General features: G+C 40.9%; 1 protein-coding gene across 1 annotated transcript in view; it reads left to right on the top strand.

Annotated features, from left to right (window-relative positions):
• lamb1b (laminin, beta 1b) overlaps positions 1 to 18,016 on the top strand; it is a 39,521-nt gene that overhangs the window by 13,099 nt on the left and 8,406 nt on the right. The window contains exons 7-23 of the mRNA XM_063501392.1: positions 1,789 to 1,991; positions 5,175 to 5,295; positions 5,833 to 6,021; positions 6,467 to 6,643; positions 7,299 to 7,411; positions 7,496 to 7,575; positions 8,230 to 8,365; positions 8,438 to 8,596; positions 9,511 to 9,644; positions 9,718 to 9,838; positions 10,082 to 10,268; positions 10,367 to 10,510; positions 10,594 to 10,825; positions 13,114 to 13,277; positions 13,509 to 13,733; positions 15,581 to 15,798; positions 16,667 to 16,763. Of these exons, the coding sequence (XP_063357462.1) occupies positions 1,789 to 1,991; positions 5,175 to 5,295; positions 5,833 to 6,021; positions 6,467 to 6,643; positions 7,299 to 7,411; positions 7,496 to 7,575; positions 8,230 to 8,365; positions 8,438 to 8,596; positions 9,511 to 9,644; positions 9,718 to 9,838; positions 10,082 to 10,268; positions 10,367 to 10,510; positions 10,594 to 10,825; positions 13,114 to 13,277; positions 13,509 to 13,733; positions 15,581 to 15,798; positions 16,667 to 16,763 (2,700 nt within the window). The remainder of the gene's footprint in view (positions 1 to 1,788; positions 1,992 to 5,174; positions 5,296 to 5,832; positions 6,022 to 6,466; positions 6,644 to 7,298; positions 7,412 to 7,495; positions 7,576 to 8,229; positions 8,366 to 8,437; positions 8,597 to 9,510; positions 9,645 to 9,717; positions 9,839 to 10,081; positions 10,269 to 10,366; positions 10,511 to 10,593; positions 10,826 to 13,113; positions 13,278 to 13,508; positions 13,734 to 15,580; positions 15,799 to 16,666; positions 16,764 to 18,016) is intronic.

Here is an 18,016-nt window from a genome sequence, read left to right as displayed (position 1 = left end):
ATATCAAATTAGTACCAGATTACAGGAAACTTATATAAAACCAATATGAAACTGATGAAAGATTTAACCTCAGTGAGACTCTGAACGTACCACAGAAGGATACCAGAATGATTTCTTTTAGTCAGCAGTTGTTGAGCTACCTGTAGCAGATCTGCAGGGGTCAGAGATCAGACAGAACCAACACTGGAAAGAATTTCTCATGTGGAAGCAACTTGGACTTTGTAACCTCACACACTGCCTCTGTTCCTTGATCGCACGCACGTGCAGTTGGCTCATGTTAAGTACATGGTAACCGCTGTGGGTGTGTAAGGAACTGCGGCGGTATCCTCACGCTCAGAAACTCTGAAATCAATGAAAAGAAATAAAACCAAAATACTGACTCGTTCATGAACTCTGGTACAGTTTCAGCAGGTCCTCTATTAGTACTTTAAGCTGATGGAATCAGCATTTTTTTTAATTTAGATCGAAAGTGAAATTTAAAAAAATATTACTGTTAATTTTGAGTAAAAGAAAAGTAGAAATGTGGAGATTAAAATTGTTTCGAGTCAAACAACTGCTGCGGTCTGGGACCATTTAGTTTGCATTTTCACTTTCTTCATGGCTGTGAAACTTGAGCATTTTATCTGTAAATCTTCCCGCCTCCTGTCTTATGGAGGGAAGGGAAAAAGTGGAAATATTTCTGTCCAACTTTCAGAATTGAGCATAACTTAAATTAAATAAATAAAGCACATGCAATTTGTCCCCTGAAACCTTGTGTTTAATGCCACAGTGATATAAACTGTGCTGTGTTGTCATGAAGACTTGCGTGTGTATAAAGGGCTCAAAATGCCCTTGTGCACTTAATACAGCAGGACATCACTGAGCCTTTATGGACAGGAATGAGACTCACACTTTGAGACTTTAAGGGTTGGGATGAAAAATCTCTTCTGAGTATGTTGCAGGCAAGACAGGTAGCATTAACCTAACACAGCAGGGGAAACTGGAGCTCTTGGAGCAAATTCATGCAGGGGAAGAGACAAACTCCAAGAGAAGGGTCAGTCCTAGTTCAGACTCTCTTGGTGGGAGGCTGGAGCGCTATGCTTGGGGCCAATGTGTCATAGTTTGCAGGAATTTGGACTCACAAGCAAGACTCTACAGGGAGACGGGTTAAACAGAAAGCGCACCTTTAATGGTGGAAAAAACAACCGTTCAAAAATTCAAGAAAACAAAAAATAGAAATCCAGACTTTTAGAACACATATTGAAAAACAACAGGGAAGTAAACTGAGGAATATCAAAATAAAACAGGAAATCACCTACTGATACTGATACTACAACCTGAAAACACAAAGACTTTAAATAATAAACAAAAATTCCCACAAAGTTTAAAACTCTGGCGCTCAAGGACCAGTTCTGTTTGTGCATCCCATTAGTAACCTCACGTTGGGTGCACCAACTGGCTAGCTTTAGCCAGTCTGCAGCTTCTGCTGCCTCTGCAAGCCTTTTGCAACCCACTTAAAATATAGTTGCTCTTTTTCTTATTGTTTCTGTGTTAATTTTTATCCCACATAATACTGTTCAATGCAGATGCAATAATGATAATAATAATAACAATAATAATAATACTAATATTCTCAATGTGATGAAAGTGATCCTGACTGAAACAGAGATGCTTTGGATTTAATGAAACACTTTCACAGATGTCTGCGGGCGAGGTACTGAAGTGAATCTCCCTATAAAACAGTGTGTGTGTGTGTGTGTGTGTTTGTGTGTGTGTAACCATTTTAATAATACATTCCTGTGTGTACAGACATGCTGAAGATCACGAACCTCAGGGTGAAGTTCATGAAGCTCCACACTCTGGGTGACAACCTGCTTGACTCCAGCGACGAGGTGAAGGATAAGTACTACTACGCCCTCTATGACATGGTCGTCCGGGGAAATTGCTTCTGCTATGGGCACGCCTCTGAGTGTGCCCCAATTGATGGAGCGCCGACAAGTGCAGAGGGCATGGTACGTCACACAGGCATATAAAGAAAAGGCGAGAAACACCATTTTTACCATTTTTAAATCTAATTTAAACTTATTCTGCTGAGGCAGACCATGACACAAAGTAATAACCTAAAATGATTGGGTCTGGTTTGTAATTTAATGATGAAACAAGCATGCAATAAGTCTAATAAATTGGATCTCATGGTGTTTATCAGTGAGTTACGGAAGAGGATTAGGATAATAAAAAAGTGGGCACGTCTTTTTTTCTTGTTTTCCAGAATTCTGAGAAAAAAGTCAGAATTCTGAGATTAAAGTCAGAAAAGTCGGAATCAGAATTCTGACTTTTTTGTCAGAATTCTGGGGGGAAAGTCAGAATTCTTTTTTTGTCAGAATTCTAACTTTAATCTTAGAATTCTGACTTTTTTTCTCAGAATTCTTTTTTGTCAGAATTCTGACTTTTTTCTCAAAATTCTAACTTTAATGTCAGAATTCTGAGATAAAAGACGGAATTCTGACAAAAATAAGAATTCTTTTTTCGCAGAATTCTGAGAATTCTGAGATTAATGTCAGAATTCCTGACAAAAAAGAATTCTGAGAAAAAAGTCAGACTTCTGAGATTAAAGTCAGAATTCTGAGGAAAAAGTCAGAATTCTGACAAAGATAAGAATTCTTTTTTCTCAGAATTCTGACTTTATTCTCAGACTTCTGAGATTAAAGTCAGAATTCCTGACAAAAAAGAATTCTGAGAAAAAAGTCAGAATTCTGAGAAAAACGTCAGAATTCTTAAAAAACAATTCTGACAAAAAAGTCAGAATTCTAAGATTGAAGTCAGAATTCTGAGATTACATTCAGACTTCTGAGATTAAAGTCAGAAATCTGAGAAAAAGTCGGAATTCTGACAAAAAAAGAATTCCAACTTTTTTCTCAGAATTCTGACTTTAATCTCAGAATTCCGACTTTTTTCTCAGAATTCTTTTTTTGTCAGAATTCTTCAGCAGAATTCTGCGAAAAAAAGTCAGAATTCTGAGATTAAAGTCAGAAAAGTCGGAATCAGAATTCTGACTTTTTTGTCAGAATTCTGGGGGGAAAGTCAGAATTCTTTTTTTGTCAGAATTCTAACTTTAATCTTAGAATTCTGACTTTTTTTCTCAGAATTCTTTTTTGTCAGAATTCTGACTTTTTTCCCAAAATTCTAACTTTAATGTCAGAATTCTGAGATAAAAGACGGAATTCTGTCAAAAATAAGAATTCTTTTTTCGCAGAATTCTGAGAATTCTGAGATTAATGTCAGAATTCCTGACAAAAAAGAATTCTGAGAAAAAAGTCAGACTTCTGAGATTAATGTCAGAATTCTGAGAAAAAGTCAGAATTCTGACAAAGATAAGAATTCTTTTTTCTCAGAATTCTGACTTTATTCTCAGAATTCTGAGATTAAAGTCAGAATTCCTGACAAAAAAGAATTCTGAGAAAAAAGTCAGAATTCTGAGATTACATTCAGAATTTTGAGAATTCTGACTTTATTCTCAGAATTCTGAGATTAAAGTCAGAATTCCTGACAAAAAAGAATTCTGAGAAAAACGTCAGAATTCTTAAAAAACAATTCTGACAAAAAAGTCAGAATTCTAAGATTGAAGTCAGAATTCTGAGATTACATTCAGACTTCTGAGATTAAAGTCAGAAATCTGAGAAAAAGTCGGAATTCTGACAAAAAAAGAATTCCAACTTTTTTCTCAGAATTCCGACTTTTTTTTAGAATTCTTTTTTCTCAGAATTCTAACTTTAATTTCAGAATTCTGACTTTTTCTTAGAACCCTTTTTTGTCAGAATTCTGACTTTTTTCTCAGAATTCTGACTTTTTTCTCAGAATTCTTTTTTGTCAGAATTCTTCAGCAGAATTCAGAGAAAAAAGTCAGAATTTGAGAAAAAATTAATTAATTATTTTTTGTGAGAATTCCAACTTTTTCCTCAGAATTCTGACTTTAATCTCAGAATTCTGAATGTAATCTCAGAATTCTGACTGTAATCTCAGAATTCTGACTTCAATCTTAGAATTCTGACTTTTTTGTCCGAATTGTTTTTAAGAATTGTGACTTTTTTCTCAGAATTCTAACTTTAATTTCAGAATTCTGAATTTTTTTTAGAATTCTTTTTTGTCAGAATTTTGACTTTAATCTTTGAATTCTGACTTTTTTCTCAGAATTCTAACTTTTAATTTCAGAATTCTGACTTTTTCTTAGAATTCTGACTTTATTCTCAGAATTCTGAGATTAAAGTCAGAATTCTGACTTTAACCTCAGAATTCCTTTTCCTCAAAATTCTGAAAAAGAGAAGAAAAAAAAAAGATCTGCCCACTGTTTTTTTCTGTGGCCCTAATCCTCGTCTATAGTGAGTGGAGCTATGGAAGAAGCAGAAAGTTGTCATGTTTGACCATAGATTAAAAAAAACACAAAAACTGAAAAGGTGTGTGAATAGAGAAACACCAAGCAGGAAGTTTGTAATCAGCTGGATTGTAAACTGATCGGGTGTGCAGGTCAGCGATTGCAGATTTCTCCTTAGAAAGAAACTCAAAGAATACAGGAGGGAAACACAACCAAGGCATCCCAAAGACAGAGAACAGAGGATGGAAGCATTTGAGCACAAAGGCTAACACGGAGACAGTATTAGCAAAAATAAAAAGTGTGTGGGGGGGGGGCTGACTTACCACTGGGGATGAGATGATGCGAGGAAGGTGTGTGAATTCAATTCAGTTTTTTTAAACATAACAACAGTTGCCTCAAGGCACTTTATATTGTGTGCTAAAGACCATACAATAAGGCTAGGATAACAGAGTAAACCCGAGCAATTAGATGAGCCCCTACAAGCAAGTGCTTTGACGACAGTGGGAAACAAAAAGTCCCTTTTAGGAGGAAGAAACCTCCAGTAGAACCAGGCTATAATAATTTTGTCAAGCCTGAAATGTTAAAAAAGTTAAGTTAAAAAAGCACTTCAGTGCTGAAGAAACCTGATTCAGCTTCGTATATTTTAATAAACTGATATCAACAAATATATTTGGCTATCAGACATTTGTGGTGGTTAAATCAGTAATAAGCTATTACTGTATATGTGTGCGTGTGTTTGTGTGTGTGTGTGTGTGTGTGTGTGTGTGTGTGTGTGTGTGTGTGTGTGTGTGTGTGTGTGTGTGTGTGTGTGTTTTTGTGTGTGTAGGTCCATGGCCAGTGCATGTGCAATCACAACACTGAGGGACTGAACTGCGAGCGCTGCCAAGACTTTTATCACGATTTGCCTTGGAGGCCTGCGGAGGGACGAAACACCCACGCCTGCAAGAGTAAGAACACAAACATGGAAAAGTCTGTCTACAACTCTCAGCTCTTTAAACTCAGAGGAAGATCTCCACAAACATGATGACAGTACTGACAGCAAACAGGGAGAGTGACAGTCAAAGAACGCTTAATTGATATGTGTAGGATAATGTTTTAACCACAAAGGAAACAGTGAAACTTTCAGGGGTAAAAAATGGTTTGCGTATTTTTATTGAATGTAAATTTTTTAATTAAGTTAATAATAAAAGCCTTTTGAAAGTGCAAAAGCTGGTGACCATTAAAATTTGTGTCGACAGAAGCCTCAAAGTAACCATATTTTATTCACTGGTCTGACATATCACAGATCAGTGAATAAAATATACTAACATTTTTTAACATTTCATACTGTGAACTGTGTGCACATTAAAAGTAAATAAGTGATGATGATGATAATTACACGCTGGTAGTAAAGTTATGAAAACAATGAAAATGTGAACAGGAAATGTGCTCTTCTGTTGTCAAAGGAAACTCAAAGTCTACGTTTCACTTTCCTTCTTTCTCAGAGTGTGAGTGTAACCAGCACTCCACGTCATGCCACTTTGACCTGGCCGTGTACGTGGCGTCCGGCAACGTGAGCGGAGGCGTGTGTGACGACTGTCAGCACAACACGCTGGGCCGACAGTGCGAGCAGTGCGCGCCGTTCTTCTACCAGCACCCCAGCAGAAACCTGAGGGACCCAAACGTCTGTGAATGTAGGTCACTGCTACGCAACCGTAGTTCAGTCTATTAATTAGACTGCGTGCTAAATGCATGCCGGTATCCTTAGTAGAGCTGAAGCCTTTGTAGTGGAGAAGCAGAAAGTAGCTCTTGCAGCAGGATTTTACCTGCTAAGGTCATGATCATATTTTTCAAGTGAATAAACTCTATTATGATCATGAGAGAAAACATGAAAACATCTGTTATACAATCAGAGTAAAGAATTTGTAAGTTTGGAATAAGCTGCAAAAAATCTACTAAATTGTCCTTAGTGATATCAGAAGTGATGCTACAAACTACATCCTGCTACATATGATATATTTTTGATATCTTTGGCATATTGAGCCTTATACTGTGTATAAGGCGCTGAATGTTTTCCTGGCGCACTAACTGGTGTCCATTCCTTTTTTAATCTCTTTAATGTCTTTTTCTTCTCTCTAGCCTGTAACTGCGAGCCTGCCGGTTCTCTGGAGGGCGGCCTGTGTGACCCGAGGACAGATGTGATTGCCGGGCTGATCTCAGGTCAGTGTCGGTGCAAAGCCAATGTGGAAGGAGAGCGCTGCGACCACTGCAGACAAGGACACTACGGGCTGGGGCAAGGGCCACATGGCTGCCTGCGTAAGTCAGATTATTCTGAACTCACGATGTATTCTTCTATTTGTTAATATTAAAATACGCTTTCTTATGAAATCTTATTAAAGCAAAGGTTAACACAAGGAGATGGAAACAAAATGCTACAAAATAAAGTGAGTTAATTCGTAATTAAACCCTGAAAAACCGAGCAAACCTTAAACTAAGGTTCAGGTTGTTGGTATGTTGGTGAAAACTCTAAATATGTCGATGGTCCCAGATCCAGATGAATGGGAGGTTAGATCAGGAAGGGCATCCTGTGCAAAATCAGCCAAATCACACATGTGAATCCATCCGCTGTGGCGACCACTCAGCAAATAATAATGCAGCAAAGTTCTTACAAAGCCTTACTTCCTGTATAATCTATAGAGAAGTCCCTCTACATTTTAAAATTCAAATAGATCACAGTATATTAAATATACCCTAATTTCAGCATGTTAATAAGTACATTTGTGGAATTTTAGGGTAAAAAAATTGAAGTGATTTGGTTCGAGGAAGACAATAATAATAAAATATCATGGTAATACCACAGAACTTCAAATGAAAATAGACACAAACATACTCAGTATAGATAAGCATACAGTAACTACAGTCAGACAGGCTGATGCAGTTTATCCTGTTGCTTCGTTTTGTGTTTTGGCAGCTTGTACCTGTAATCCGCTTGGAATGCTGCCAGGAGGAAACCCGTGTGATTCAGACACAGGACGCTGCTTCTGCAAACGCCTCGTCGAAGGACACAACTGTGATCAGTGTCGGGTACGGATCCACGCTCACTCTGGATACCTTCCTCTCTGCCTTAGTGCGCTTATTACTCATAAACATCTGCTTTCTGCTTTACAGCCACAGCATTGGGGTCTGTCCAATGACATGGATGGCTGCAGACCATGTGACTGTGACCAGGGCGGGGCTGTCAACAATGAGTAGGCGTAATTAATGATATTAAAAACATCTGCGTTTAGCTTTAGTAATATGACAGGTCCCTATAAGTGGGTCATTTCATGCCAGCTGACCAAATGTTTCCTTCATCACAAAAATGTTTTGAGCATAAAATGACCCTTAATTTTTGGAAAAATGTCCAATAAAGCAGTTTTCATATAAGTCTGCAAACAGGGTTTTTCACTGCTGCATAGTAAGGCGTTTTAACATTTGTGTCTTTGGGGATTGGCTTGTTTTTTAAGACAGCCTCAAGTGGCCAGGTTAGAAACTGCAGTTTATGGTTGCATATTTCCACCTCCAGAAGTTTCTGTTTGCATGTGACTCAGGCCACTTCTTAACCAAAGTGAAGGTCTATGCTAGACAGATGCATGTTTCTATATTAGTTTTTTTTAATTAAAATACATTTTATAATTGTACATGGAGGCAAGAAGAGATTACCATTGACCATTAAATAGAACAGCTCCTGCTGATGATGTGCAGCTGTTTTGCCTCTAAAGAAGAAAGATGTCAACAGGAAGCAATGAAATTAATGGAAGATCTCACCATTTTCATTAAATTATAAACAAGGGAAAAATAGTTTATGCATGTGGATGTGTAAAACTTTGTCTTTCTTTTTCCGACCTGCCATCTCTCCACAGCTGCGATCCTCACACAGGACAGTGTGTGTGCAGGGAGCACATGTTCGGGCGCCGCTGCGATCAGGTCGAGTCCGGCTACTACTTCATGGCTCTGGATCACTACACATACGAGGCAGAGGACGCTAAGCACGGCCCTGTGAGTGTGTTCACGTCGGCTTGTGGTGCTTTTTTTCCCTTCCAGATTTGTGAACGTTTGTTTCCCCATCAGGGTGTGACGCTGGTACCTCGGCCCTATCCTGAAGGTCGGAGTCCTACGTGGACTGGTATGGGCTTTGTTAATGTGCCAGAAGGAACCTATCTAGAGTTCAGCATCGACAATATCCCCGAGTCCATGGACTATGACATCCTTATACGCTATGAGCCACAGGTAACACAAATGATTTGCATATTTCAGAGTCAGTTATTGTTCCATGGCATTTTGAAAGAACCTTTGTCACCAACTTTTTATGGTTTCTTTCTTTACTGAACATTTTCCTAAAGTTTGGTCGAATATTTTTGCGTAATCTTTTGAGCAGGCAGACAAACAGGCAGAAAACTCGTGCAAACATCAATGAGATCTCCCGTCCTTTCAGTCATTAATTAAATGAAAATATTCTCTACATAAACCCTGAGTTATCTAGTTCATCAATAAGTGTTGATAAATAGGAAGTATGTCACAGTTGTTTGCCAACTGGAATACCATTGTTTAGAGAAATATCTAATCAGCCAATCACATGGCAGCAACTCAGTGCATTCAAGCATGTGCTCGAGATGACCTGCTGAAGCTCAAATTTAAGTTACTTTCAGCATGGCATGGTTGTTGGTGCCAGACGAGCTTCTCAGAGTATTTCACAAACTGCCGATCTACTGAGATCAGCAGTACACTGCACAGCCATCTCTAGAGTTTACAGAGAACGGTCAGAGTAAGAGGAAACATCCAGTGAGCAGCAGTTCTCAGAGGAGCATTGCCAGACTGTTTCAAGTTGAAGGCAACAGTAACTTAAAAAAAACACTCGTTACAACCAAAGTATGCAGAAGAGCATGTCTGAATACTACAGCAGCAGAAAAACACACTGGGTACCTCTCCTGTTAGCTAAGAACAAGAAACTAGGACAATAATTCATTCACCAAAGTTGGACAGAAGATTGGGAAAAACTTTGCCTGAATGCCAACTATCTCTTTTTCGTGAAACATCTGACACAGGGTAGCCTATGGACAGTTTATTGGAATAAATACACTCAAACAGAAACAAAGACGAAGGAACGATGAAGGAATACCACATGTGTGTTTGTTTGTCGACAGCTACCAGAGCAATGGGAGGAGGTGAACATCCAAGTGCAGCGCCCCGTCTTCAACCCTCCAAACTACTCCAGTCACTGCAGTAACTCTTTCCAGAGCGGAGACCAGCAGTCGATCTCTCTTCCACCTGGATCCAGGTAAAACATTCATTTACTGTACACTGAACATGCTCACACAGACACATAAACTAACTCTGTGTGTGTGTTTCAGACATGTGTTGCTGGTGAGGCCGGTGTGTTTTGAGAAAGGGCTGAACTACACGATCCAACTCAAGCTGGCTCTCTACTCGTCAGTCAGCACCGTTCAGAACCCGTACACACTCATCGATTCGGTATGTGGCTTTGCACACAAACACACACACACACCTGTTCGGACAGGTCCTGCCTGTACTCCAGGATCTGTCCTGCTCAGATCCTACGGCTCTCTTGAAATGTAAAAACTTAAGACCACGGACACTCATTTTCTAAAGCAGTTGCTTTAGGAACATTTCATGTCCTTCCAAGCCAGTGAAAGCTCCAACTGTTGGTCCATAGTGGCCCTCAGTAGCTCCTGACGCTCTTCTCTATTTTTAAAGTTGGTGCTGATGCCCCGTGTCAGAGAGCTAGAAATGTTCCACGGAGACGTGGGAGAGCAAGCATGGGATACGTTCCAGCGCTATCGATGTCTGGAGAACAGCCAGAGCATCATAAAGAGCCCCATGACCGACATCTGTAAACAGTACATCTTCAGTGCCTCTGCCTTTCTGCACAAAGGAGCCATGGGTGTGTAGTTCATCTTCATCTTCAGAGTCTGAAGATGTTAAAAATTGTTCCTGCTTCCACTCTCAACACCTTTTTTTCCCCCCAATCTCATCCCTCAGCTTGCCAGTGTGACCCTCAGGGTTCGCTCAGCTCCCTGTGTGACCCCAGTGGCGGTCAGTGCCAGTGCCGACACAACATCGCAGGCAGGAACTGCGACCGTTGCGCCCCGGCTACCTTCCTGTTCGGCCCCGCCGGCTGCAGACGTGAGTGCAGCTGAAGTTCAATGCCGACGTGTTCATCTTCAGTTTAAATGTTTTCTTTAATCCTAATCCCTTCACCCCCACAGCTTGTAACTGTGACCCTCTGGGCTCTGTCAGCCCCTTGTGCCACGAGGCCACCGGCCACTGCGAGTGTGTCCCGGGGGCCACGGGTCGCCAGTGTTCACACTGCCTGCCGGGCTTCTGGGGCTTTCCTCATTGCCGACCGTGCCAGTGTAATGGTCACAGCGAGTACTGCCACCCTCAGACTGGAGAGTGTCAGGGCTGCAGAGACTTCACCACCGGACACCACTGCGAGAGGTGAGGATGTGAATGTAGATGCAGTGGTGGTAGCTTAAATCTGCTAATACTAGTGAGGTAGAGACAGATATTATAGAGATTCAACATAAAAGAATTAGTATAACAGCTTTTCAAGGGCCTTAAAGCTCATTTCCTTGGTCCAGGAAAAAAGGAGGTTTAACCATTAAACCCCAATGTGTGGAAAGGAGTGTAGATGTCTAAAAAAAAAAAAAAAAGGTGGCAACATATAGGGACAGCAGACGATAGCATTTCTTAGCCCACAGTATTTGTCAAATTTGAATTAAAGATGAGAACAATAAGCACAAGCATCAGTTACAAAAAGAACAGGACTGCATCCCTGACATACAAACAAGAAAAAAAATACAAAAAACCTGACTTCCTCAGTTAATCCAGAATATTCAGTTCTCTGTCATTTATCCCTGTAAACCCATTGAAGCCATTAAGAACCATTAAGGAATTACCAGAAAATTTTTTTTTTCTTTTTTTTTTAAACCTGTCCCGTTTGGTTCTTTTGCCATCAGAATTATTGTCTAAAGGCGAAGAAAGATGCCCAACGGATTTACTTTACCAAATGGACCATCCCAGCCTTGCCGTAATGGTCCATTTGATTTACCTTTTATTGTTTATTTTATTTTATTTTATTTTATTTTACTTGCTAGATACGGGACAGGGGAAAAGAAAAGGGAGAAAGAAAGAGGGGGGAAAAAACAAAACAAAACAAAAAAAAACAGCGGAGAAGAGGGACGGGGATAAAGGGCAAAAAACAAAAACCAACAAAATAAGCAGACAAAAAATACATATATCGATCACCTGGATCACCTGTTGAGAAAGAAAAAAGAAAACAAGCAGAAGAAAACGAGAGTAATAGAATAAACAACATCACAATGATATATGGGAATATAACACTAAATACTTAATATTAAACATTATTGTGCAGCACGTAAGATCGACAGCGCACAGTGTGCTTTGAGGTAGGAGCCAAAAAGGGTGTAGTTTGTGTGTGTGATCACCTGTGTGTACACCTGTGAGCATGAGCGCGCTTGTATTTAAAAGGTTCCTTAATGTAATGATCTGCTAGAGGGTGTGGGGGGCCACAGTCCCATCCTCCAGGGCATGAAGCAGGTATGGAGGAGATCAAAACTCCAGACATCCAGAGGCCCCCAGAACACAAGAGACCAAGGAAGACCAACAGAGGGGCAGCCGCGCCACTGTCCCAGAAAGAGCTGAGGAGAGTCCCAGATGAGGGATCACTCAGCAGCCGCGGAGCAGAAGCCAGGGGGGGTTGCAGTGACGTGCCCGTGAGCTCCGCCGGCAGCCAGCTGTGCCTGAGTGACCGAGCCCCAGGCCGAGAGGCCGAGGGCACCCCACCCCCGAAGTGGCCCGAGCGAGCCCCAGGTTCCAGGCCCCGATAAGCAGCCACCAAGGAGTGTCAAATTGAATTTACCAGAAAATTCAATTTGACAGTGTTTATGGGTTATAGACACTGTTATTAGTGAGTGTTTATCAAACCTTCTTACAGAGACTTTTTTTTAGAAATGACATTTATATATTCTTTTTCTATATAGTGCAGTTTATTGCTTAGAAAAGTTATTTGTGCATTTTATTCAGTTTAATTTAGAGGAAAAAACACTCCAATCATGCAGAAATCTTAAAAAACTCACAAAATCTTATGTATCAAATATGACACACTTGGCATTACAGGGTTGAAAATAAAAGAATAAACGTTTCATTTGTTTTTTTCTTGCGTAACACTGCTAGTGATGAAGACACTTCAAATAAAACTTCCAATTCCAATCCCCATAATTTAAAGTTTCAGGTTGTTATCTCAAGAATTTGACCTATTAACTCAAACCTCTGAGAAAATAACCTGAAAATGAAGAAATCCTGAAATTTCTAGTTAATAAATCAAAATTTTGAGTTATGGATGGCAACATTTTTATTTTATGTTATTTATTTAGTTTTTGACCAGTGGAAAGAGGCTTATAAAGATTATTGTTATTATTATTATTATTAAGTTGTCTGAGGAAAACTGCACAGTGCTGGAGTTGTGGATCTGCAACCCGCTTTGCAACCCATCCAAACCCAGCTCCTTCTCTCCTGTGTTGAACTGAGTCTACCCGATGTAATTTTAAGGCAGAATTATATGAATGCAGCTATATGGGACGTTGCAGTTTGGGCAGACATTTCTTCAGTACTCAGGTGTCTCTCAGAAACAGCTGATTTTTACTAACCTTTTCCTTCCAGATCTAAACTGAAGGATCCATTAACACCTTTTCTTCTGCTACCAGGTGTTTGAGCGGTTACCACGGTGACCCAGAGCTGGGTTCAGGCGGATACTGTCGCCCTTGTATGTGTCCTGATGGGCCACGCAGCGGACGCCAGTTTGCGGACACCTGTTACCTTCTGCCTAATACCAATCAGCTGGTGTGTGTGTGCAGCCCCGGATACAAAGGCATGTAAACACAACATTTCACAGATTTGTTTTTATGTGAGCGGGGCTCAGGTGCAGTTTTTGTCAACATGTCTTCACGTCACACGCTCATCACAAGTACAAACACACTTCAGTAGTCTGTAATTAGCGTGCCAGACCTCAATCTTTTCTCAAGAGGAAAAGAAAAGCAACAAACTTCAGGTCTCATGTACGATACCATACCAGCTGACTTGTCTCCTGCATCCCTTCCAGGTGTCAGGTGTGACGAGTGTGCCCCGGGTTACTTTGGGAATCCTCTGGTGCCCGGTGGGCGCTGCATGCCCTGCCAGTGCAACAACAACATCGACATGCACGACCCGGACTCCTGCGATGCTCGCACCGGCGCCTGTCTCAAATGCCTGTACCACACCCAGGGCGACGGGTGCCAGCACTGCAAACTGGGTTACTATGGCAATGCTGCCACACAGAGCTGCAGGAGTGAGTACAGCTGAACATGATTCATCATATTTATTGTTATCCAAAAATATATTTGTTAGTGGTTCCTGTGTGTAATGCCGATTTCACTTTCCTGCTAAATAATTGTAGCCACAGCCAGAAGGAGGCCAGTACACATCCTCCCAGTCTTGGTGCATGTGATTACAGTGACCTCTGACTTTTGTAGTAGTTTGTATCAGTAAATTGGCAAGATGTCGTCCTAATTTGGGTACTGTATGGCCGTTAGCTTTTACTTTATCCAAGTCAGTCTGACCCTTTGGGACAAAAAAATGTTGTCCCCCACTTTATGTAAGCTCAGCGCAAGCTATAGACCAGGGGTGTCGAACTCCAGGCCTTGAGGGCCGGTGTCCTGCAGGTTTTAGATATCACCCTGGGTCAACACACCTGAATCAAATGATTAGTTCATGACCAGGCTTCTGGAGAACTTCGAGAAATGTTGAGGAGGTAATTTAGCCATTTAAATCAGCTGTGTTGGATCAAGGACACATCTAAAACCTGCAGGACACCGGCCCTTGAGGCCTGGAGTTCGACAGCTGTGCTATAGACTGTATTGAAAAGATAGACACAGTCAAAGTAGTGTCTGTCATTGGATTGTGGACGACCTTTTTTCTGAGTTTAGCATCTGGATCGTTGCCATCTTGTTTTTGTGTATCCAAAAGTGATCTTCATGAATACATTTGGACCTAATGGTAGAGTGGTTAACATATTTACTTGGTAACCAGAAGGTTGCTGATTTGATTCTAGCCAGAGCCTCAAATCCCCTTTGTGGTTGGGTCAGGAAGGGACTTACCTCCTGTAGCAACCCCCTGTGACAAGGGAGCAGTCAAAAGCAGCTAAACTGGACCCAGACTGTTGGAATAGTTAAACCCACAGAAGTTCAATTTACCAGAGAATTTACGTCAAAATGTAAAGGTGGACGTTTAAAATTGGAGTCTGTTGTGGTTTCTTGTGTGACATGATGAGAGCATTGCTTGAGAATTTGTCATATCCAAAATGGCGAATTGGATATTGGATATGATATAACCACCTGTTGCAAGGTAACAATGTGTGTTTCATGAGTAGTTGATGGAGGTTGCTAACTGTTGCTAGGTTAAGTCAGTCACAAAGAAGGTGCTGCACCAAATCCTCCTTATGATTGCTTTGGTCACTTGTAATTTTAAAGTTGGCGGCTTGACTGCAAACACTTGCTGATTTATGCTGTAAAAGCAGCTAGTAAAGCTGAAGCGTGATGCAAACCAGAAATGGAGAACATTTGGCTATAAAATAAAGGTTGTACCTCAGCGCTACAGTCAACTTGTTTCAAAAAGCTGGCACAGCTTTTACTTTGAAGGCAAACAGTCTGTACTGTCAGCTGTTTGTACACAAGTCTGTGTATTCTATGCAAACTATGGGAAACTGCGGCAATCTGCTCGCAACCAAAACAATGAGATTTTTGCTAACCAGTTGGGGGATATCTTTTTTTCCAGGGTGACTAGTGGTCATCCAGGGGTTTACTGACCGCTCTTTAGGCTGCGTGATTGGAACTTTAGAAGTAAATTGAGTCAAGGGAGTTGTTGGTGTCATTTTTAGTTGTGGCTGCTGCTTGATTTGTGGCTATTCATCAGAAAAAGACTAACATTGGCCTAAATTTTGTATTTTGCATAAAGGCAATTAATGTAAAGTCTGCATTTAACTTAGTGGTGTATAGTGTGGAAGTGGTTATGATTACTCAGTCTAATTAGAATCTGTCTATGTTAACAAACATAGACAGATCTCAAATATCCATCTAGCCAGTAAATTTCCCATAATTCTGCGGTGCATCTTTGTTGTTACATGTCTTCACTCCGCAGAGTGCACGTGTTATTCAGTAGGGACGATTCCTTATGCCTGTTCGTCCCCCGATGATTGTCAGTGCGACCAGCGCAGTGGCCAATGTCCCTGCCAGCCCAACGTGGTCGGTCAGGACTGCGACCGCTGTGCTCCAGATACGTGGAACCTCGCCAGCGGGACGGGCTGCCAGCGCTGCGACTGCGATCCTGTCCACTCATTCAAATCCTCCTGCCATGAGGTGAGGCAGACTGCGTTTATAACCACATTTTGTCCTTTAACACTATCATGCAGTAATTTTTGGGTAAGCCTTTTAACTTTTAGAGACATTTTAGGTGATGAAATCTAAAACTTGGAGCCACCTGGAGCACAAATACCACTAGAATTTTTTATTTCTGGTAGGATCATCCATACCAAGCAGGTCAATGCCAGATGAACGGTTTCCCTGCTCAGATTTTTCCTGTATCTGCCGGGCAGGATACATGTATAAAGATATAGGAATGGGTATTTATAGTAACAGTTGGGAAACAACTGGAGCAAACAGTGAGGACGGAAACATGTGGATATGTATCCAAGGACAGTATTAACATTTCAGGAGAACAAGAAATCTAAACTCCAGTTAATTAATTAATGAAAGCCTTGCACCATCGTCTCAGCAGCTGCTCCAGTTAACTCTCTTCACGATCTGAAGTGAATCACAAAATCTTGTCCATCTATGAGCTGCTGTTTCCAAACTTTCTCTTACACAGTGTGGGGGATTGGGAAAACCAATCCCCCACACTGTAGGGTGTGACCATCCCAACTACTTTGAGTAGTTTTTGATATATGGACTCCAGCTGTTTAGGACCTGCTTCTCTCCTCTCACATGTAAAGAACTGATGACATGCACTCACTCACACGAAACATTCAGCTTTCTGTGTTTACTGGCTTCACTCCATCGGAGGAAGGAAGTCTCGGAATACACTGTGGAATGACACAGGATTTTTTTTTCCTGGGAGGAACAAGTTCTGCCAAACTACAAAGCTTTATTGTGTCTGCATCGGAGAGAAGAGCTTTGAAGTTTATTGAACGCTCTGACCTGATCGCTGTGTTTTTTGCACTGCCTGCAGGTTACAGGACAATGCATGTGCAAGCCCGGTTTTGGTGGCCGGACGTGCCGGGAGTGCAAAGAGCTCTTCTGGGGGAATCCAGAGGTCAAATGTTATGGTAAGATATCATCACCACCCAAATGCAGGACCAGAGAGGCAGAGTCAAACATTTGGAGTTCAGACAGTCTGCCAGGGAGTATACAAGAAAGAACTTGGTGAACTACTTTAAACATGACAGAAAAATACAAACAAGAAACCATCAGGAACTCTGGGAAATGCCTGGAAAGTTTCATGTCAGTGAGAACAAGACTATTTGGCAGCTGGCTGTGGGAAACAGGGGGGTGGATGCATATAGCAAGAATACCAACAGGGTAACAGAACACAGGTGAGACAAACTGAGCACAGGAGAAATTAATGAGGGTGGTGGAGACAGTTACAAAGAAGGGAAAACTGACAGGAGGTCAAAGTGACCCAGTTACTAAAATAATTCCTGTTACTTAGTGAGTCTGACCCACCAACATATTTCTTTACTCTGAATTTTATACAAACATAAAGAGCCCATTGAAATGTAAAAGAATATTTCAGTAAATTAAAGGGAAAATGTAGAAAACCTGTCTCGTTTTTAAAAGAAAAACTTGACTGCATTAACTAAAATTCAGTATAAAAGTCTTTTGACTCCTGGTAGACACTGACATGTTCAAAGTAATACTCAGGTGTTAAGAAGCTTGCTGGTGGTCGGTTTTTAGTTGTTTAAGATGGACAGCGACACTATTAGAAATATGATCAGGAACAATAAAGATACATTTTATCAGTTGTAAGAAATTGGAAGTCCTCTTATTTTTAATGGCAACGCGGGAAGAATGGAGAGGCTCTGTTTTTATGTGCTTTTCCTGAACGAGACATTTAACAGGCATAATATAAACTAACAACAGATATAACCTAAACAAGTAGGTTAAGAACCAAGCCCTGTGGGACTCCACATCTTATTAGATCAGCTGATGAGATAAAGTTGACCGCAGTGACTCTGAATACTCTATAGGTGAAGTAGAAGTAGGATGAGACCCATCGAGTGCCTTTCTACTTCAGTCAGCCTCATTCCTAAGTCTCTTGAGGGAAATGCAACGGACACCTATCAAATGCTGTAGTCAGGTCTAGTAAAAGCTTTATCTTCCTGTTTCTCCTCCTCCTTACGTTAGAGGTCACCATGGCAGCACCAATATGTCCACTGTCCCTCCTCTGCACATGTCCGAACCATGTCAGTCTTTCCTCTCTGACTTCACCAGTTAAAATAAGAACAGTAAGATTACCTGAATCTGAAGCCAAAGTAAAGCGGTTTCTGTACTGCCAGAGAGGTTGTTGTCTTTCATTACC

Source organism: Pelmatolapia mariae, linkage group LG17 (genome assembly GCF_036321145.2).
Source record: "Pelmatolapia mariae isolate MD_Pm_ZW linkage group LG17, Pm_UMD_F_2, whole genome shotgun sequence".
In the NCBI taxonomy this organism is placed as follows: Eukaryota; Metazoa; Chordata; class Actinopteri; order Cichliformes; family Cichlidae; genus Pelmatolapia; species Pelmatolapia mariae.
The sequence above is the reverse complement of the archived record's forward strand: the minus strand, read 5'-3'. Positions and strand labels throughout refer to the sequence as shown.